Below are 23095 nucleotides of genomic sequence, written 5' to 3'. Positions count from 1 at the left end.
AGGAGACAGCAGCACATTAGTGAATATCTGCAGGGCAGGGGAAGGCTGGATCATCTTAAATCAGCCTTGTCTCCAGACCTACAGTATGAGCAGCACCCTTTTCTTGCAGTTCCTGAGATGTCTTGACTGCTTCCTTCCTGACTATTGCAGAATTCTATGATGGTGAGTGTATTGCCAATTTTACCTAATTAAGATGCAGTCAAATCTAGTGAGCATACATAATATCATATTAGACAGTGATATAGATAATATTCAATCAGATCATTATGAAATGTATCCCATTGTGACTGGAATGTACTGTAAACTCATTTTCCCATAACTGTGTATTTTTTTTAAATAGCTGCACAAATTTTAAGATCATTTTGATAATAAGTCATAACTGAATGAAATCAAACAAATAACCTTGTTTTCCTCAGTGGTATGCATAAACATGTTACAGAATTGGCCCTTTACATGAAATTTCCATAACTAGGATGACTGAGAATATAAGCCTGTGAGACATTAGAGCAATCAATCAAGGAGGGTCAACTTCGTCTGCCAAATGCTTAATTCAGCTGAGAACAATTAAGGTATCAAAACATAGTCAGGGTATCACTCAAAATAACAAATAACCTGTTTTGTTTTTTTTTAAAAAAAACATACCTCTATTTCAGTAGGAGCAAAGAGGTAATTGAAAAAAATAGGGCTCCTTTTGTGCATTTTTTCGATACATTCCCAAATACAAATTCCTTTTTTGGCATGTTTATCTCCTTTATCTTCAAACAATGTCCCTAGAGAAAATAATAGCAGTAAAAAGATAGCTTATGATAAGATGTAACAAACACCGAAGCATAGCCAAATGAAATGTCACAAACTAAATGTGTAGTAAAATCTGCCATCAGATGCCATTGCTGTAAGAGATTGTATTTGATGAAACAACTGCTGTGCTTTGTAACTGCCATTCCACCACAAATTGGCAAAACGCCACTTTTGTACGAAAAACATTCAATAGAATTATATTATACTCTTCTGAAATTTACTGAAATACTTGAGTGCATTTATGAACGTCCCTTTCTGCATTCAGCTATGCTGCTTCAACAGATCACCAAATCCCTGCTAACTGATTCTGCCCCCTTCCGTGAAATGTTATCAGCCCTTCCCACCTGCTGGGCCAGCTGCACCTGGAGTTATTTGCCAACTAATTTCAGGCAAAACAGATCAGGCTAGTGTAAATAGTTAGCCATAGATTTGTGCTATCTGAAATGACTTTGGAAGGACATATAATTATGCCAGACTACTGGAAACAGGATTTTATATTGGATCAGTTGGTATTTTAAAGTATAACTACACTATATAAAAAATCATGTTTTTAAAAAAAAATTAACACACTGTAGAACCATGTAAAAATACAAGTTGGAAGGAAAGACAGGAGTTAATCGACTCCAATGTTTTGTTCAAACCAAGGTAAATAATGGAAATAAATTTTTCTTGCTGAAATAAAATGGCTGCTCAAGTTTAATCTGTTTCACGGTTACTATAGATTTTAAGAAAAGGATTAAAATTGACCATATGCCATGAGAAACACCCAACAAAGCAGTGAAATTCAGAGCACTTAAGCATTGTGCTTAGTGAACAAGCTCCAAGAACAGCCTCAACTGCGGTTGTAAAGTCTTAATAAGAGGGCTGTGAGGGCAGATAAGGCCTTGGTTGGAACCAGTGAGCTTGGATATGATATGTGCAGGGAGTAAAAAAAATGTAAAAGAACAGAAACACCGAAGAGAATGCAAAAGAAAGGAGTGAGAGACAGCAGATGGAAAGTTTTCTTCTCAAATGTCATGCACTCTCTGAAAGCTTGTCAAGGACTTTGTTTCTGTTAAAATAAGGAATTTTAATAGGGGTAACTGAACCAAGTGGATAAATTTCTAAAAACAAACAAACAATCAAACAAAAAACAAACATAAATTGAGGCATGGCACTACTTTCTTTCGCCTTCTCTTAGTCCAATCAGGGGTATGTCTCAGGATTCATTCTTTCAGAAAACTCTACATTAACCACCTATATTTTGCTTCATATTACTGAACTGAAATTCATTAGATCATCACCATGCAACTACTGAACCATCTCAAACTAGGCAAATTTTTGTAGACCAAATATTGAAGAGAAAAACAAGGATAACAGATACAATATGCAATAAACAAACATCACACCTACCATGTTCTAGTCTTTCATAGTCTGAATCCAGAAGAAATGTTTTAAATCGATTTGATATGTGATGAAAAGCGAGAAACTTCAGATAATACTGATTGAACTCAAACTCTGTTGGGTATTGACTATGAATCTAGAAATACATGAAAGGGAAAAAAGATAATTTTGGGGCATTATATAAATAGATACATAATATTAAATATATATATATTATTGTATATACATATATACAGATATATGATGTATATATAGATACATAATATTATATGTATTAATATTATTATATAAGTAGATACAATAGAATACAAATGCATTCACAGGAAACTATCTTCTCTGTACATAGAAACCCTTCTACATTTTGTCTAAAGATATTTTAAAGTCATTTAAATTCATGTCTATGATGCAAAAAATTTTCAAAGCAGATAGAATATATTTTTATAAGCGTTATTTTACGCTGTATAAAACCCAGGATTCTTCAAAGTAATCAAACTGGATAAAAGTCTTTTATGTCAATTCATGAGACACCATGCAAATTTATAGGCAAAGATGGTATTCCTAGTTGTAGCATTTCCATAGCTGAAATCAATCTTTAATTGGCACATTTTACAGTGGACTTCCAGGTATTGCTGAGGATCCAAACTAGCAAACGTACAGGAGCAATGCTGACAAATGATATTCTATCTGTCATTGCTGGAATGGCTCATTTCTGAAGTACTTGCTAGTCTATACATATTTCCTTGTCTTCAAACTATACAGCAAAATATTGAAGTATGAAGGAACAAAAAACATACTGAGGAGGCGTTTTGCCATTATTCACATATATTTAAAATAGTAAAAACAATATAACATCTTAATTTGTTATCTTCAGTTAGGCTTGGGTTCTAATTCAGAGAATGTCTCCAACAGGAGTCAGGATCAGATGTTTAAGACGACAAAAATTAAAGTACAGCAATGTGGGACAGTTGGCTCCTCACAACTGCTTCCTCTTGAACATCATCAGAAAGAGCCTGGCATATGCTTTCAGGCATTTAGTTTAATATTCATGGACAAATTTGTTTACATTAATTATTAATGAAATACATTATTGCTCTCCATATAAACTTTAAGACAAAATTTTATCTTGATGAGATATTGCTCACAAGTTTCATGTTTTAATTGTAGATTTAAAATTTACTCTCTAGTACACATTTTGACTGTGATTTTAATTTTCAGAATTAAGCATGGTAATGAACCAAACATCCCCCAATTACAATGGAAATAAAGTTTCACAATCAGGAAGAAATTGCTGATGGAATTTAACATTTGAAATATGTCTCAGAGTGATTTACCTAGCTTCACATCAAACTTGTAAAATAACTTTATTTTTACAATCTTCCTACGTCTTGCCTTTTGTATTCCCACCACTCCTATTTTCCCATTCCACCTTTTTTTTCTCTAATCTCTACTTATAAGTTCCTAAAGAGAGAAACTTGTTTATTCAGTATTAAGGAAACAAGAATTAGATTATCTGAAACTCATTGATGTTTAAATTATCACATGTACTAGTTGAAAAAACAACAATAAATAAAGAAACAAAAAATGCGTCTAATAGAAAAGATTAACTATCAAATTTACAATAGTGACAGGAAAATTCCTTGAAAAACCCTATAAATACATACACAGCAGTTTGGTCAGAGCACTTCTTGTAATATGTCAATATTAGCTCATGGCTAGGCATTTAAAATACTAAGATACGGTAAGAGATCTCAGTTCAATATACCCACTCTTACTTTATTCCCCACTTTTTCCCAGATACAAATGACTATATACCTTCACTGCTTTGTAAGAGTAATGCTAAGCAAAACTTTTTCTATAATAAATTCAAGATTAACTTCATAGACAAAGTAACTTTTTAGTTACCCTTATAAAAAATAAGTATCTTTTCTGTCATATTGTAGATTAAGATATAATCAGAATACAATAATTTTGTTCAAAAATGATCTTATGTACTTTTGAGCTGAGAACCCAAAAAGCGCTTTATGTGTGTTTGTGTGTTCAGAGACATAAATGCAAATACAAATAGCTTACTATATATTTTCCACCTTGTGTTAGGAGGTTTTATTTAATACACTGTTAGAAAGAAAGTCTTTCTGATAAATTAGAATACTCTGTTATTTGATATGACTTACACAGAGTCCTAATTTTTACTTGTGGTCTAGTAATTAGTTTAATAAATTTGAAGAGTTGGAAGAATAAGTAGGTAATAAAATCCTATCATGCATATAGGTATTGTGAGCGATCCCACTTCTAAGATTTCTGGAACTGCAAGTAAATAGAAGTTATAATAATAAAAGTTGCCTTTTAAAAATAAAAACAACTACCACCGAAAACATTTATTTGATGAAGGCAGAAAAATACAGACAGTAACTACATTATAGTGGTTGTGGCTCATTTCAGTACACTTGGAGATGGGAAATATACCACAGCTGAGGAAAGTGACTACTGTTATTGATGATTTGCTTAGATGAGTGCACTGTGCGCAAAATCCAAAACATGGATGAGCTATCATGAAAAAAAGTTCCTGATAAAATACAATTCCAGTATTACAGGTGATACATTCTAAATGTAATATTGGAAAAAATAATTGGATTATTTTAAGCAATTAAAAATAAATGTGCAAGAGAGATTATTCATTACTGTAAGCAATGTAACCACTTAGGTTGAGGTTAAATATAATTGGTTTCTTTCTGGAAACTCTTTGGTCCCATTTCAATTAATTCACTGACTTCAAGAGTTTTACTCAAAAACTGCATGTAAGTTAGAAGCAGTTTTTATATTTTACAATTTCAACACATACCACCTAGATAAGTATTTCTAGATAGGCTACAGGAACCCAGTATCTTTAAAAATTACAACCACTTATTAGAATTCCTAATCTCCATAATATATGAACAGTTAAAACCTGAGTAAGCCTATAGGCGTTTCTAACACTATGATTAAATACACTCAGTTTCTCAGAATTCCTTTTTCAAATCAAAATGTTCCTAATTAATTTAAATCTCTCCTAAATGTTTTTAGTAATTTTACACTTCTGTCAGCTGTTCTTAGTTTTCCAGTACCTTTTGGTTTTGTCGTTCCATTATATATCAATATTTACTTCATTTACATAAGAAATACAGTAGTCCAAAATGCTCTGTGCTAGTAATCACTAACAGTAGCACACTCATCTCCTTTTACTCAAGGTGTTATAACACAGCTCCTCATTAGCCTTAAAAAAAGTCAATTCTAGAAAAGCATTGTTTTAATTGAATAAATTACTGAATAGATACAGAAGAAAAATAAGAAAAGCTTCCTGCGCTGACATCACTTTCATAAACTCAGTCTTCTTAGAAGCAGTGAGAGTATCTGCCAGATGCTGCTATTGTGAAAGAATGATTTTGCATTAATAATTCAGCTGACACCTGGAGATATTGGCATAAACAATGACTTCTTACAAGATGATGTAGTTCTAATTTAGGAATCACTGCTTCATTTGTTTTCTCTGTATCATTAGTTTAACCAATGACATTTAATCCATACTGGCTCTATAGTGATTTTCTTATTACCTTGTATGTCAAAACTATAATAGTTGAATTTTTTTTGAAAGGACCAAATATTTACTTCCAGTGAACAAGTCAATTAAAAAAACCCTGAACATAATATATTAGATATCAGGGTGAATCTGCAGTCTAATTGGGTTCTGTAGTCATCTAATAAGTTGTACAGAAACCATTCAAGCTTAACAGAAATGTTCAAGTACAGATGTTAAGTACATTTACTTTTCTTAGTAAATTCCTGTGAAACTTCAACCATTAATCTAACTTTGCAAGTAATCTCCCTAGAGTTTGCTACCATACTGTTAGAATTTGATAAGTCAATATATGCCATCAGGAACTAGGTTAGTCTTCATGTCTATTTCCAGAAAACCTATTCAGAGTTGCATTCTAAATAGACTTGTAGCTTTAAGTGTTAGAAATTTAGCTTCACACCTTTTTCTCATAACAGACAAATCTGTATTATCTATAATACACTGGTTATACATGTCAAGCTGTATTCACAGGTACTTTTTCAAATGAAGATACACTGTTTGAAAAGATTACAGTCCCTAGATAGCCCTGTCACTCTGGCTAAGAAGTTATGGCCTCTGTCAGATTGACTGTCAGGAAAAGCCACTTCTGGACCTGTACCCATCAAAATAAGATTTTCACAGTAGGTCTTTTCTACCTATTTTCTTTTGCCATTTTGGCAGGCAGGTTCACATGAACCCCTCAGCTAGCAGACCGGAAGAACAACATGTCCACCAGAGAGGAGGTGATAAATAGCTCCAGATGGCCTGTAAGAGGTGACCTTTCTCCTGACATAGCTGCAGCCAGGGTATGTGGACACAGCTTTATACAAAAAAACACAAAGAGAGGAGAGGAGAGGAGAGAGGAGAGAGGAGAGAAGGTACAGATCTTTACATAAAATGTACCCGCTAATGAAATGTATACTTTTTATTGACTCTTGAAGATAGAGAAGATTCAGATACTATCAAAGCTGGTATCTGAGATGAATTGCTAAAGGGATGTTCCTCTATCATGTAGGAGAACCAAATCAAATTGAAAACAATCCTGGATGATATTAAAAGTAACATCATATATACTTTAATTTCAAGATTAGTCTTAGAAAAAACACTTAGAGCACAATGGAAAGTTTGAAATTGCTCCTCCACCTCCCTGTCTCCCTAGAAAGTGTAAAGATTAGAGATAGTGCACCTTGAGGCAGAGTCACACCTGTGAATTGTTAACAGCAGGGATTTATCCCACTTTACATTTTGACCTAATTTCTGAAGTCAGGAAAATTATAATCCATTATTCTTTGTTATTAAAACTTCAGATTGTGTTAGACATAACTCAAAGAAAATACAAGAATTTTGCCAAGAAGAAGACAGAGGACAACCTATTTTAGGACAATAAAAAAAATCCTTGAATGCCAATTTTCATCTTTGTTCCGGATAACTCATTTGTTTCCAAAGTTTGTGTGACCTCTGGACTTGAGGAAAAATCTACTCTACAGGTATGCGTGGATAATTTCCTTGTTTTACTTTAAGCCAACTTTCTAAGATTTATTACAGCAAGACTGGAGCAAAGTGTCCCCATAGTCAGAAACAGGATGTTTAAAATGATGTAAGGCTGTGTCTACATTAGCACGTAGTTCAGAGCAGAAGAAGCAGACAAAAAGCCCAAGCTGCTGGTGACGAGGTAGTGTAGCAGCTACACGACATATTTGTTTTAACTTGGACTAGATTTAGCCTGGTCCAGTTGAACTGATTACTGTATGGTTTTAAAAGAAGTGATAAATTGTTGGTTCAGATCCTTTTAAGAGCTGGTGAGCATTTGGCACGCACCTGAAGCAAAAGTTCTGGGTAAATTCTTTCAATAAGAATGTAGTTGACATGTACCAAAAACCATTAACAAACGGTAAGGGGAGATGCTTAAGGGATTCACTTCAAAATTACACTACTGCTTCAAATCAAATGCTGATTTACTCCATTTTACTAACAAACAATGTTATCCAGCCAGTTCATTAAAGCAAGAACACATCTGATAACAGAGAGAAACTGCACCAGACAAATGATTTACAAAGAACTGAATGAACCACCCAACAGATGAGTCTCACTATTTGAAGACGCAGATATTTTTCTTCTTGTCTTTTTGTTTTTTCTTCTTATTTTTCCTTCTACTTCAGAAAAGGAGAAATAACCTTAAGTTACTATAAAGAATAATTTGAGTGACAACTGAGAGTAGATTAACTTGTTCGAATGATAAATGTAGTATTGATTCTCCTCAAAGAAATCTCCCCATTTTGAATAAAAATTAACCTGAGGATCACAGCCATTGGGAAATGGATTGATAAGACAGGAGATGTGACAAATACTTGCAAGGTTTTCTAATGTTGTAGGAACAGAACCAGATTCCAAGGATATGATTTATTCACTTGCAAGACAGAAATAATGATGGACAATGGTGCTTAACATTGGGATACATACAATTTGCAACATGTTCTTCGGTTAAGTCTTTATGCATTTTCTTATAAACTCATTCATTACCATTCTTCCAGATATCTAAAGATTATTTTTCATTGGTTTAGCATGTTATCTAATCTGTGGACGTTGCTCCGGGCAACAGAGTAAGTCTACTTGCTGACTTCTCTTTCAGGGTCTACTCCATGCAAGAATTCACCATGAACGTCTGTTCCAAGAAAGCAGGTGGGTGCTTTAACAGTCTTATTCTGTGAGACAGTCAACCATACTTTAAGTGCAGGTTAGTAACACCCAGATTTTTCAGTGAGAAAAATGAGAAATGGAAAAAAACCAGACAAATACAAGAGGAACTATACCAACTCCTATCTTGGGTTTGCACACACAGAGAATCTGCAAAGCATTATATTTCCTGTTTTGAGATGAAAAAGAGGACAGACTATAGAATTAATCTGAAATAAGCATGAAATTCTTAGTCTGACTTTTGCTACACCATGTAACTGTGAGCATTCATCTTCTTGTGAACATACAGAATACAGAAAAATAAGAACATCTTAGGTGACCCATTGTTCTCAAGCTTTCTATAGATTGTGTTCTTTCTTTTCCTAGTACTATTATTGAACCCCATAAAACCTGTTTTTTATCAACTACAGAAGTTGAAAATTACAACTGAAATCTCTACAAGAACATAAAGCCTGCAGAACCATTACTTGGGCTGATATGACCAGAAAATTTTACTGGTATGAGAAAAGCAGAATTCCAAGAACAACAACATTTTACTTCTGTGATAACCACTTGTTTTACTTCAAAACCATCCTGTACATCTGTTAACATGCTCCTGATAGTAGAGTTTCTGACTAATAATGCTCACTTGATGATCAGGTCTGCAACCAACTTCCTGGAAAAAGATCATAGTCTTGAATTCAAAATACTTCCAAAAACCTAATCATTGTGCCTTGACCTTGTTTCTATGCAAGAGCATGATCTGAAAAACTGAAATGAAGAGTTATGGACTGCCATACTGCTGTTGGAGTGATCCCAGATTAATCAACTAGTGATGGAAAAAGTGCCCTGGTAATATTTACATAATAATAATCACTTTGGAAGTTTGTCCTTAATAACTCTGATTGAGAGCAAAATGTGGGTCAGGCTCTTGAGATACTTCCAGTGGTCTTCCTATTCTCAGGTTGTTCTTGTTGGTTGCCCCAGAATAATCCCTCTTGTAGAAGGAAGGTATTAGGCTGGGGCCCAATGACAGATTGCTCAGAAGCTCATCCATTCTGGGAATATACCTATAGCAATTATCTGTAGCAGCAGACTTGCCATAGCTACCTCATTTAATTATGAATAAATAATAATGAAAAAAAAGACAAGCAAAATCAATGAAAAAACCTTACCTAGAGAAATCATGACCCTCTTTATATGCTGAGGGTAAAAAGGAAATAGGAACCCCTCTTCTGGCTATAAGTATAGTTCAGCCTCTATAGCCTGAAGAAAAAAAGTCTACAAATGAGTATGGAGAATGGAGCTGAATGGGAGCTAGCAAAGATCAAAACACAATTTTTGGATGGAGTTGATCATTAGAGCAGGTATGTTACAAAAACTAAAGACTAATATAAAATATGAAAAAAAGGTAGAATTATCCTCAGTAAGGAGAAACTACTCACCAGACCATAAGCAAAGAGAAAGAGTGTATAAAAGTACTCCCAACAAAATTTTGCTGTTACTAGCAATGTAGCTCTACTTGTCTAGAAGTAATAGCAGCATAGTAGACTATTGGAATGCATTGAATAGAAAAAATAGAATTTCAGTGAACAAACCTCTACTTTAGAGTTTGAAAACATCACAGACCACTACAGAGGTGGTATGTAGCTTTTTTTTCCCATAACTGACAGAGTTCAAGACACAGTCAAACACAGGAAATTAAAAACTGTCTACTCACTGTATTAACAACCTGTCAATTTCTTCTGCTGCTTTAAGGCATTCCAGACTGCCAAAAGCCAGTCTTACCCTTAAAAAACATCGGTTTGAAACCTCTGCATGAATCACCTTAAAAGATCCATAGTGCCAACCATCCCTAATAGACAGTCTGTTTTGTATGGTCAGTTTCCTCCAGGCAACCATGCTCATTTTCCAGCTCTTCTTAATGTGAAGCCCATTCTCTTTAATAAAACCCAGAGAAGAAGGCTACTAGTCTTCTCTCAAAGAGTTATCTATCGCTTATGAAATAGTGGTATCTATGCCTAGATATGGATGGACTTACCTGATGCACACAGTCTAAGAACTGTAAGAAAATAGGTGCAAATCCGCTACCCTGACAATTGAGAGTCAGATTACTTCGTTGACTGAATTTATGACCAAACGAGAGCCATTCTTTTTCCACCAGCATTCGGAAGCCTTCAAGTGTCCTGTAGAAGGGATCACTGAGTAACTGCACTAGAGATACTACCTAGATCACAAAACAGGATAAGAATGACAGAAGTTAAAAGGAGAACACCTTATACAATGAAAATAAATATTCCATAATCTGTTCGTAGTTCAAGGAAACCAAACCCTTCAAATAAATTCAGTTACAAGTATCTTACCAGATAGGTTACATATTTTTATAAAACCATACAATTAGCATCTCACATGGAAGAGCCTTAATTAAACTGTGACTTAATTAGTAAGATATTATTTACAAGATAGCACTGCCTACACCTCAACAAAGAAAGCATTAAATAACTGGTCATGAGGGTGACTTGAGCTTCTGCACTGTTGCCATGCTAGGGTGCTCACCAGCCAACTTTGGCCTGTTCTTGTAAACAGCATCCCAAGAGATTTTAAAATGCAGCACAGACTTCTCCCACCTCCAGCAATGTAAGTGTCCTTCTCTATTCTTCACTGTTTGACAGCGATTGCAAGAATTATGTTAACATTCTCTTTTTTTTTTTTTTTTTTAACCTGAAATAAGGATGCTGGCTGTACATGATGTTTTTATTCATTACAATTTTTCTGGATTATGAAGCAACTATGTATAGACACAATGTATCCATTAAATGAGGCAGTGGGTCATCATTTACATAATTTACAGTTTGTTTCACAATGTTATCTGTTCTGGTGATCTGTCCTTGCAGCAGGTGTGTTGCAGTCATTTTGGCACAAAGTTAGTTTTCTCTCTGTGTGCTCTCCTGACTTCGTTTATGGTAAGTGAATGGCAAAAGAAAGAATTCCGCTCCTTCCCTTCTATGTTAAAGCATACTGTATTTAAAAAGATAAATCATCTGTTGTGACAACTTTCATCTTTCATTCTTCCATATGGCCAAGTATGGGAATGCAGATCTTATAGATAAGCCTTAGAATTCCAAGTCCCTCAGGACTTTTGGTAAAAGTTCATTTTAATGAACGCTTTCATGGAGTAAATTGCAAAGGAACACAAGGATTCATGTATGCTAGTCCCTGCTGCCACAACATTTTTTTTTTTTAAATGTTATATCAAATTATCAATCACATATGTAAAGAAGTATTGCCTGGTGTTTTTTTCTTATTATTTAGTTATTTCAAGGTTTTAATAGCAGCTTACTTGTGCAGTAATATCCCAGCCGTCTTCCAAACAAACTATAACAGAAGAACCATTTTCCAGGAGCTCTGAGATGATCACACTCAATTGCATTACCCTGTGAAGCTACAGAGCATTGCAAATCAATAACACACTCAAGAGAAATGTCTAGATATTTTCAATAAATAGAATCCCTTTGTATTTAACATTAAAAATGTATTACAAAATCTACATATATCAGAGAAATTAACTGATGTAACAGATTAGAAAACTAAAAAACTTAATCTCAGAGGATTTTAATTTGAACTACAACAAAACTAAGCAAATATTTGAAGATAAGAACTTAAACTACTAAAACCAATAAGCACTGTAATAAAACATTTGTCATAAAAAGTGGAATGGGAATGACACAGTTGACAGATTTATTGTAGAGAAATTCCACTCTGGGCTTAACACTAAATCTTTTCCTGTGAAAAGTTAAGGTTGCATAAAATCACTAAGTACTTTGATGAGAGAATCCACATTTACAAGGTAATAGTTCTAATGTGCAATCTTCTGGAATTTGAAAATTAATGAACTGAATATTAAAAAAAAATCTATTATCTGAAATAGTTTAGATAGATTAAACAGTTTTTTTTTTGCTGTTGGACAGACTGGCTAAGAGGACACACTAATTATTTACATTCTAAAATTTGTTTTCCAGTGATACTAAAAATTTCTGAGGGTCAATACATTTCTTTGGGACAAAGTTTATTGACTTGAATGAGATTTATTCAAACACTATCGCTTATAAGCAAGTTAAAGAATTTAGGTGACTTTGAGCATTTTTACCTTATGAAGAGAGTTCTCTTCTTTACTATTAAAATGAAAAACTGCAGTGTTCCTACCATTTCTGTCATACTGAGATGGCATTCTTGGTAAATAATGTAACAGACTATATGTAAGCAAATTTTTTTTTAAACCACTGAATGAAATTGCTCTTTGCAGAGCACCAAATACAACCCAACCCATAGTAACAGTAGGAAATACGAAAGCCTGAAGAAAGGGAGAAAGCAATATAGGAAAACAAATACACAAAGGATGGCAAGAGACATCTAAGACCACCTATGTATGGGAAAAAAGTAAATTCAGAAAGTTCAGAAAGCACAGGAAACAGACTCAGGGAAGGCAAAATTAAACTGGAGAAAATAAGAGAAAAAAGATAAACCAAACAACAGTTAAACCCTAGAAAATTCATCCTTGTTTAAGGCTGATTTTTGCCTCATAAAAAAAAGAAGAAAAAACAATCTTATGAATATTACCATGAAAACTATGACAGAAAACACTTAACTGCTCTGAACATTCACACAGTCATTACTTAGAAAATAAAAGTAACTAATTTTCCTGCTACTTTCAATAGGAAAAGGTTGAAAAGTGTCTCATTTTTAAAATCAAACAGTTCATTCATTGTTCTATGCTTTCATAGGCAGAATAGAAGAAAGACTGTTTTTTGCTGTCCTTAATGAAAGAAACTGATATACAATCTGGTTATACAGATTCAGCATAAAGAAATGCAAAATACTATTCGTATTGTTAGTATTCAGAACATACTTTGAATTTCTTCTTCTGCATTCAAAACCTTATAAAGAACTACTTAATCTACACAGCGTTAAAACCAATACTATACAACTACTGTTACATAGGAGTGAAAATTTAATACAATAAAAACAAATTTCCAAGATGACAGATCTATGTCCTTTCACAGGATCAGCAGGAAATGTGACAAATCAGTCCATAAATCAAATTTATCACATAAGTCATCTACCACATGATTTGCACCATGGAAATGTCTTGGTAATGAATCAGAGGTAGTATATGACACTGTGATCTAGTCCTGAGCAAAGAGTGATACTGTTACTTTTCCTCTCAAATATTGCTGAAAGTAACACAATGGGATAATCTCTCCTTGATCTCTGTGCTGCTATAGGAACATGTTTATTTCATCAAAATGACATTCATTTTCCTTATCTACATCTATTAACTTGCTCAACTGTTTCATGATTGAAATTGTTCATATGGTGGGGGCATCAAGTCTTTAATGTCTCCTGATTTCTCCCTCTCTGAACAAAGTGGTTATCAGACATATCAATGACCAGCTCCTGTGTTCTGTAAGAAATCATCGCACCTAAAAGAGAAAACTTAAGCAATTCCTTGCACTGTAGCACATTCCAGCCAGTATGCTTTCCAATGCACGATTTCTGAAATGACTGTTATTCATATGTATTTTCTCCTTGAGAAATCAGTGTAAGATTCTATTCTGTTTTCTACGATTATTTACAATTTAGGAGAATTTATGCAAAAGAAGATTCCAAATAAAATACACAACTGTTAAAAAACACTTGCTGTAATTAAAATCTTTTTAGATTTGCAAAGAGCTAACTTTCCCTTCTTAATTTGAATCTTGGGAGATGAATGGTTGGAAAGCTGCCTGGCAGAGAAGGACCTGGGAGTATTGGTTGATAGCCGGCTGAATATGAGCCAGCAGTGTGCTCAGGTGGCCAAGAAGGCCAACAGCATCCTGGCCTGCGTAACAAACAGTGTGGCCAGCAGGGCTAGGGACGTGATTGTCCCCCTGTACTCGGCTCTGGTGAGGCCGCACCTCGAGTACTGTGTTCAGTTTTGGGCCCCTCGCTACAAGAAGGACATGGAGGTGCTTGAGCGAGTCCAGAGAAGGGCAACGAAGCTGGTGAGGGGTCTGGAGAACAAGTCTTACGAGGAGCGGCTGAGGGAGCTGGGGTTGTTCAGCCTGGAGAAGAGGAGGCTCAGGGGCGACCTTATCGCTCTCTACAGGTACCTTAAAGGAGGCTGTAGAGAGGTGGGGGTTGGTCTATTCTCCCACGTGCCTGGTGACTGGACGAGGGGGAATGGGCTAAAGTTGTGCCAGGGGAGGTTTAGGTTGGATGTTAGGAAAAACTTCTTTACTGAAAGGGTTGTGAGGCATTGGAATAGGCTGCCCAGGGAAGTGGTTGAGTCACCATCCCTGGAGGTCTTTAAAAGACGTTTAGATGTAGAGCTTAGTGAGATTGTTTAGTGGAGGACTTGTTAGTGTTAGGTCAGAGGTTGGACTAGGTGATCTTAGAGGTCTCTTCCAACCTAGACGATTCTGTGATTCTGTGATTTCCTTCATTTAGTTAATCTTTATGTAAGGAAATATGGGATAGGGAAGTAAAGGAACAGATTTAAAGACAACAGATACTAATAGATGAATGAGCACACAACCCCCTCTCTCCCACAAACACTTCTCCTTATTCTACAACAGATAACAGATGCTAGCTTATTTGCTAAATATTTGTGCATGTGGAAATTCAGGGTAGGAACACACATGAAGGGTAGAATATCAGTCTTAAAATCAAAAGGCTTATTTATTGTTCTGTACTTTTTTCTGATTTTTGTAATATATAAAATAAGAAAAAAACATTTAAAACCAAGACCATAAATTGATAATATGCAATAAAAATGGTAATCTCTACTTACATACTTGTTCCATGTAACAATACGTGTTCCATGTAACCAGTAAATTATGCTATAAAAACTGCTTCCCACATCTGTAAATGTTATGATTGTATTAAAACAATAATGCCTATGTAATGACAGAATTGATAGCATGCAAAGTAATTACAAAGAACAAAGAGGAACAACAGCTGGTTAGAATACAATAGGTCTCTGTCAGAAGAGCCTGAAATTTATTTTGTGTAAGCAGTATTGCATAAAGATTATTAGAAGTACCTGTCATATAAATTACCTGTGGGAACCACTCTGACTCCCCAAGTGCTTTTAGGAATGTTGCCTCAGAATCTGTAGGAATAGTGCTGGGAACACAAGCTCTCATCAGCTTTTTAAAGCTTGCCTTTGTCTGTCGGATGTCACTGAATTCAACAGGAACAAATTCACAATTCAAAGCAAAATCAAGTTTGAAGCCCTGTGTGTGAAGGACAACAGCAGATATAATTTAAAAGGGAAGCATATTTTTCAGTGAAAATCTTATCAAATATCATAGTCTTGTCTGCTTTATTACTAAATACTTCAATTCTTAATTCAAATTATTTTTAAATATCTGCCCAGTATAATGATAATCCTTACAACACTTGTAAAATGTACTATAAAAAAGTACCCATCTACTACTCATAACAAAACTGTATTCATGAGAGTTATACCATTACCACTATAACACAGTTGAGTTGAATAAATCTGTTGAGCTATTTATACACAAGAGAACATACTACTTTAGGACTTTTAGGCAAATTAACAATAAATAAATATAGCCAACAATTCCAAGTTAGCAGGATGCTAACAAAAGCTAGAGAAATACTAAGCAATCAAAATCAACAAGCTTTCCTTATACAAAATCAAAGTTGAATTGATTTTGTAGACCAGATATAGATCAATGAGAGCAGGCTCAAAACAATCATTTCTTTGCTATGTAGTATTATTACTATGATTGCTGTATTGCCAATACAACCAATGTCTAATGAAGAAACCAAAAGGAAAATAAATTTAAAGTCAGTTATAAAAGATAAATTATAAATGATAAGAACTGCTATCTTTTATATATATATATATAATATGACTGAGTAAAAGTAAGATATAAAAGAACACTTGAAACTACAAAAGAAAAGTTAAAATTGAAACAGATTGCAAAGAGTTTTAACATTTTGATTTGTCATTCTAATACAGCATGATTCTTTCATCTCCAGAAATTATGTAAATTCATTCATAAAGAACTGAAAACGGATGTTTTTACTTACTACAAATAACTGCTGTTGTAAACTATGTATTTCACAAAATGCACTGTATTTTACATATGCTCATATTTGGAAAAACAAAAACAAAAGATTTTTCAGTCTTTGCAGAGATTTAAAAAATCTGTAAACATTTTCTGAAAAGTGAAGACTTAATAAAGAGGATACATGTTTCTTAAACAACTGCATCTAAAATATTAAAATTTACCCCAAAAGGTGTATAAAACTGTAGATATCATGGACCTCTTCATGTAATCAAATCAGGATGAACAGAATTCTGAGTCAGTGTTATCCACATCAATTTGACTTCATAAGATTCTAAATGCTATCCCTAATTGCTTTTCCTGTCTAATAAAATTCCATTTGCTTCATAATGTATTTCAGCACACCAGGAAAAATAAAACTGCAAATAAGCCTGTTTTATATTTCCCAAACTAGACATCATTGTGAGATGACAACTCATCTGAACATTAGGTGACGAGTCAGCTGAATCAGAGTAGTAATAAGCATTCAGGTGTATTTAAGCATGGCTCTGACAGGAAGACCATACATATACAGAACTTCAGCACTCTCCTTGGAATAGCTCTGAACAGCCTCTGAAAGGGGCAGCTGCCAGGATCTTTATCCCAGCAGCTACACTTGGCACAGCCGAACTCTGTGGCTCTTTCTCCCTGCAATGCCAATGTTGTTGAAACAGCGAAGACACTGTAACTTCAAAATACAAAGGCTTTGCTAGATGTTTTGTTGCCACACAATACATTTCATTTCCTTCCTAGTCATATCTTTTCCAATTTAAACATCCTCATGCTGTAGAAAAGCTAATCCAATCCTCTAATCATGTTACCCATTTTTGTACCCCTCATCTCTACCTAACACATCAGTACTTGACCAGAAGTGACAAACAGAGCTCTGGTTACATAGTTTGTGCTTGTGTCTAGCTGTTCTTTAAAACAATTCAGTAAGCTTTTATTTATGTTAACTTTGTTGTATTATATAACCACAGAGTGTGATTTCTAACCCCCATCACATTATGCTGCATTCACTGTTATTCTATGCATAGCAAAACAGAACAAAATGGAGAGCATGCCTGTGTAGCAAATATTACCTAAAATGCCCATGAGAATTTACACCTTTAGGAGAGCTATCCACTTGACTTATCTAGATTATTATTTTTGTTTTGTAAAAACATTAGGGCTATTAAACTCAAGCCAAATAAAAACTATATTAACATAAAAATAAAAATGACATTACCCGTAACTGAGATTTTTCTCCAAATATATAGAGGGCTGCTTGACGTCTCAAAAGCTGACTTTGCAAAAAAGTGCTGCTACCGTAGGAAGTGGTATTGTCTTTGCCTGCAAGTCTTGCACCAACATCAATGAATGGAGTCTGAGCGTTGATAAATCGGTTGCTTGAACGAAGACTTGCCCATACACCTTCATAAAGATGAAAAATATTTTAAAAACCTCTTAGTGTGAGGCACTAGAGACAATAACTATTCATGCATATGCTACAATGTAATTTAGAAAGTACAGTGTTTAAACGTGTCACTTGCATTCGTCATAGAACACAATTAACAACCTGCTGCAAAGAAATCATTTCATAACAAAAATTGTCAAAATCATTCTACTGTACTGTCTTTTAATCTAAGATTCTAATCAAACAATGTTTTCTACTGTAGAGAAAATGGTTGCTATGAAATCAGTTACACAATGATAAAAGAAATCACAATTTGCAAGTAACTAACATCCATTTAAGTACATTCAAATGAAATTACTGGTGTTTCTTTCAGAAGTAGGGACAAAAAAGTCAACTATTTCCTTGTCAAAGGCATATTATTTTGGAAGTCTAACCAATAAGAATACTATGCAATAATTACTTCCCTCAAAAATGGAAATACTATCACTTGAAATTCCCCATTTATCTAGAATTCTTGTGTTCCCTTCACCCCACACTATTTAATAATGCACCCCATATCCTATTATAACAAAAATATATATACAAGGATCAATTCAAATACTACATTTCAAGATAAAGTATTTCATATTTGCTCTCCAACTACAGTGATTAAAATGCAGAATGTCATGGATTTTAGTTTCTAACTGTTCATGTTTACTGGGCAACTAAAAATGGAAATGAATTTAAGGAAGTTATTTTCTAATCACATTTTTCACAACTATATTCTAGCAGATGTGAGTATAGTACAGCTGTGCGAGTAGACAGAGGGATGCTTAGAAGATCACAGTTCTAGTTTTAATCTGGCACTAAGATCACTAATACTCTCGCATGGTACAGAAATCCCAAAGCTAGCAACAACATGAGCTTGAACCTAAGTAAGGAACAGTGAGTGCAGTGTAACATGGAACCACAGCCTTGCATCTGAAAGCAGCACATCTGTATTTGAATGGCATTGTACTAATCTAATAAACTCTGCCTCTCAACATTTTAGTTTGCATATTGTAGCTAATGCAGCTATATTATTGTCCATCCAAAAGATATGAGCAAACAAATAGGATTAACTGAGGATGGTTGGCTAGAAACCTATGAATTGGTTAACAGTTCCAAACAGTTCCAACCTCAAAGAAAGACAGTTTTATAAAATATCTCACAGTATTTCTAGTGTAAACTTTTGTTCCACATCTGAACTGCTACAATGAAGACTTTAGAACACAAACAGAAACCACAGAAAGCGTTTAATAAAAGAAATAAGTTCTTGTTCATTTGGTATGAAAAAATGCTAGTTCCAACACAGACAACTCTTCTCCCAAGATGATGCATACAAAAATATCATATCACTCACATTTTATAACATACAAGAAATGCAGGGCATCATTAGAGCCTGTAGCACATCAAAAGCATAAAAACTGTTTATAAATACATGCAGATGAACATGTTTACCACTGATGGATATCAGTGACTAAAAGACAACTGTATTTCTTTTCTAACTTTGCCTAGTATCTTATTTTTTTGGTAGCAGTATATAACTTTCATTATTTGTGATGTATTGTATTATTACAAGTTTATAAATTGGCAAATACCAATTTTTCCCTGTTCACTAACATTACCCAGTAATTTTGTAAAGAAAGTTCATCGACTGGGTAACAGTATTTCTTAATTATTCTACTAAGGCAGTAGGAGTACTAAATGTGTTTTTTTTCTGCAGAATTATTTTTTTTGTGGTTTAAAGTTTTGGCACAGAAAACTTTTCCTGAAAGAACTTAAAAATTCGACATGTCACTCTGCATTAGGTCATAATATTAAAGTATAACGTGGTGAAGTGTGTGGCTTATCAGTGTCACTGCATCATACACTCAATGGTCAAATAAACCCAAACCCAAATCATAACAAAACCACAACAGTGAATACCAAAATCCCAAATTTTGTTAATGCAGAGTCAAGGCTTTCTGACAGCATTACTTTAGCATATATTAAAATATAGTAGTAGTTATGGAGATGGCAGATCAGAATGTGCTTTCAGGACACAGAATACAGTACCTTGATGGACTCTTCCCTTAGTTGCTGATTTGGAATTTGAATGAGTGAAACATTTATCTCTGTACCCAAGCACTGGTAGATAACAGTAAAGACAGAAGGAGGAAGAATGGAATGCACATTGCAGCAAGAGACATTGCAGGAGAAAAGAAAAGCGTTACTTATTAATTTCCAAAGATTAAGTATATACAGAATTTTTTTATACTACATGATTTATCAGACAGCAAAAATCTTAGTCATCACAAGGCAAAACATCAATCAAGCCAGAAAACCAGTATTAAGTGGGAAGGAAGTATCCTTTTATCAAAAAACAGTAATTTTCATTATCATTTCATTAGTTTTAAATGAATGCAGCAATCATTGTTTTTTTTTCCTATTGTTATAAAATGTTGTAAAGGAAACTTAATGATTAAACCATTCTGTTGAATATTTTATTGAAGGCTTCTCTCCAGCTGAAAATTACCTTAATTAAAAATCCCAAATCTTAGTGCATTTTTGTAAAACTGTTTTAGTCTATTTTAAGTAGGTAATTTAATGGACCTCAAAATCAAATCAGAATGTAAGACATGATTAGTTCTATATACATACAGAAATTTCTAAAGGATTAAGTACAACCATATGATTTAGAAAATTTGCAATATCTATCAGACAAAGAAATTTCCCTCCCTTGTATAAGTACTCATTTTTGGTTGGAGTCTTATATGCTTATCAGAGTGTATGTTCTTGGCTGCAAAACCACATCTACACAAGCAACTTCTTTTCATTAAAATGTTCTATTAAAACATGTTCTTGCTAATGAATCTTGATTTTCAAATCAATGTGTGAGCTGAGTCTCTATTTATTCATTATAAGTATCTTAGTATTTTCCAGCAGTAGCAAATCATACTGAGAAAAGGACTTTATTCTATTAAAATTTTATTCTATTAAATTACACTACAAAACTAGGTAAGAATTGCTGTTCTTTATAATTACACTGTACTTATAAAGTAATATAAGAAGAAAAGATATGCATTTTTTAGTGAACTTATGAAAGATATCAACCAAATTACTGCCAAAAAAAGGGTCTAAGAATGAAAATATATTATGAAATATAAGTATTTGGCAAATATTTCTGATCAGAAAAAACTCTGTTTTAGGCAAATACTTTACTACAATGTTCCAGATAAACTAAAAAAAATACAGTACTTAGTGTGGACACAAATATCAATGAGTATTCAGAACAAGGATGATTTTTAAAATTGGAACTACTATTCAAGCACTGCCACGTATCTTTTAATTTTAAATTAAAAAAAACACGGTGTCTGGCACAAAAGAATGGAAAATGTCATTTTCAGTTGGTGCATCCAAGCTGAATCTGTATTTTGAGCCCTCTATGTGTGACAATAAAAATAAAGAAGGAAAGAGTGATCCAGAATTAAACGTACAAAAATACTGCTATTATATTTTGTACAGCTTAGTGCAAAATCCAGTTATTAAATGGATGTTACAGATGCTTGCTATGACAAAGTAACTAACTAACCACACAGCCTTTATTTTGTTTTTGTGTGTGTTTTTTGTTTTTGCTTTTTGAATTACTCTACGGAATGTGAAGAGAAATCACTTTAGACTGCCTGCATAAAATAAGTTTCCTTTTGTAGCTGACCAAAAAAATCTGTATTTTTGGTCCTGCATACTGTATTGTGACACTACTTCACATGTATGATATAACTAGCTTGCAAAAGTAGTAAAAATCCTTGTGATAATAAACAATGTGAATCCATTTATCTGAGAACAGCAATTTAAGCAATCTATATAATTTGTGTATTTTAGAGTTTCTTCTAAAAGAATTCTCTTTTCTCACTTAAAAAGACCCTAGAGTTCACATCTTTACATTAAGATATTCCCTTTCTCTTTTCTCTCTTACCCTGTCAACTTCTCACCTTCACTAGGGCTCCCATCGTACTTGTCAAACATTCTTATTTTTCAGCAAAGTCCTCATGTATCCTGCTGAGCTGTGAATAGACTGCAGATACTGGTCTGTAGTTACACCCTTCAAATATATAGAGCAGGTGTGGCATCAATCCAGCAAGATACAAGACAATTTCTCTGGCCTTTTCCTGATTAATGCTGAAATTTAGCCAAGAGACAATATCCAACAAGAAAACGTGATGTCTGCGACTCTTACACTACCTTGAGACTCCTTTTTCCTTCACTGAGTAGCTCACTCTATCACACTTCAAAAGATAACTTCCATGTAGTCATACAGCAAGCTTTTCCCTTTCTTATCTGGAGTATCTTCATGGCTCCTCAGCAAAACTTTGCTGTTGGCACTTCTATCCCAACATGAGGAGGTAGAATACAACAAAATGTCTGCTGTCAGCTACCCAGTATTTTCACTGTTTCAGTACTAAGACAAGCTGTGCACACCCATGAGTTCATTTAACAATTCCAGACACTCTTGCTCTCTTCAGTTCCCAGTAATTTTACCTACCCAATTAAAATCTCTGTATTTTTTTCATCTTCATGTACAACAATAGTTTAAGACAGTGAATAGAGAACATCAACAGAACTTTTAGATATAAATTATGCATATACTATGACTAATGAAAGTGAAAAGAATTGTCCATTCTGCGATGATCCCCATAAACTGTCCTTCCTCTCTTTCTTTCTGCTATAATCCTCATATAACTTCTCTATATAGCTGTGTGTATTTTCCTTCCTTTGCTTCCTCCTTTGCCCCTGCTTTCTTCTTTCCTTCGTTTTTCTAATCTCTTCCATCTCTTTTGGAAGTCTTTCTCTAGAAAATTGTTTTATTTTTCTCCATACAAAGCTACAGCTTTTCTATCACAAAATAATTTAGGTTGGAATAGACCTCAGCAGGTCAAAATAGGTCTAGCTTTAATTTCAGATGAAGTTTTTAAAATCTTTTCTCATTTCTACCTTTGAAAATCTGAGTTGAACTTGCTGTAAGACTGGTATTTTGCTGCCTACAAAGCTGCACTGAGTCATAAGGGAAGAAAAGCAACTTTCAGATGCCTAAAAATATTTGTATTAGTAGCCTTCATGGATAAAAGGTAACTAAATCTA

General features: G+C 34.0%; 1 protein-coding gene across 8 annotated transcripts in view; it reads right to left on the bottom strand.

The window, feature by feature from the left end:
• SBF2 (SET binding factor 2) overlaps positions 1–23095 on the bottom strand; it is a 260200-nt gene that overhangs the window by 15247 nt on the left and 221858 nt on the right. For 5 of the 8 annotated variants that reach the window (XM_083839897.1, XM_083839898.1, XM_083839894.1 and 2 more), the window contains 7 exons: positions 20033–20104; positions 17789–17973; positions 15541–15717; positions 11784–11885; positions 10485–10670; positions 2191–2317; positions 643–770 (listed from right to left, as the gene is read on the bottom strand). In XM_083839897.1, coding sequence (XP_083696023.1) covers positions 643–770; positions 2191–2317; positions 10485–10670; positions 11784–11885; positions 15541–15717; positions 17789–17973; positions 20033–20104 — 977 coding nt within the window. The remainder of the gene's footprint in view (positions 1–642; positions 771–2190; positions 2318–10484; positions 10671–11783; positions 11886–15540; positions 15718–17788; positions 17974–20032; positions 20105–23095) is intronic. The other 3 variants (XM_083839896.1, XM_083839899.1, XM_083839901.1) reach the window with 1 other exon arrangement.

Source organism: Anser anser, assembly GCF_964211835.1.
Source record: "Anser anser genome assembly, chromosome: 5".
In the NCBI taxonomy this organism is placed as follows: domain Eukaryota; kingdom Metazoa; phylum Chordata; class Aves; order Anseriformes; family Anatidae; genus Anser; species Anser anser.
The sequence above is the reverse complement of the archived record's forward strand: the minus strand, read 5'-3'. Positions and strand labels throughout refer to the sequence as shown.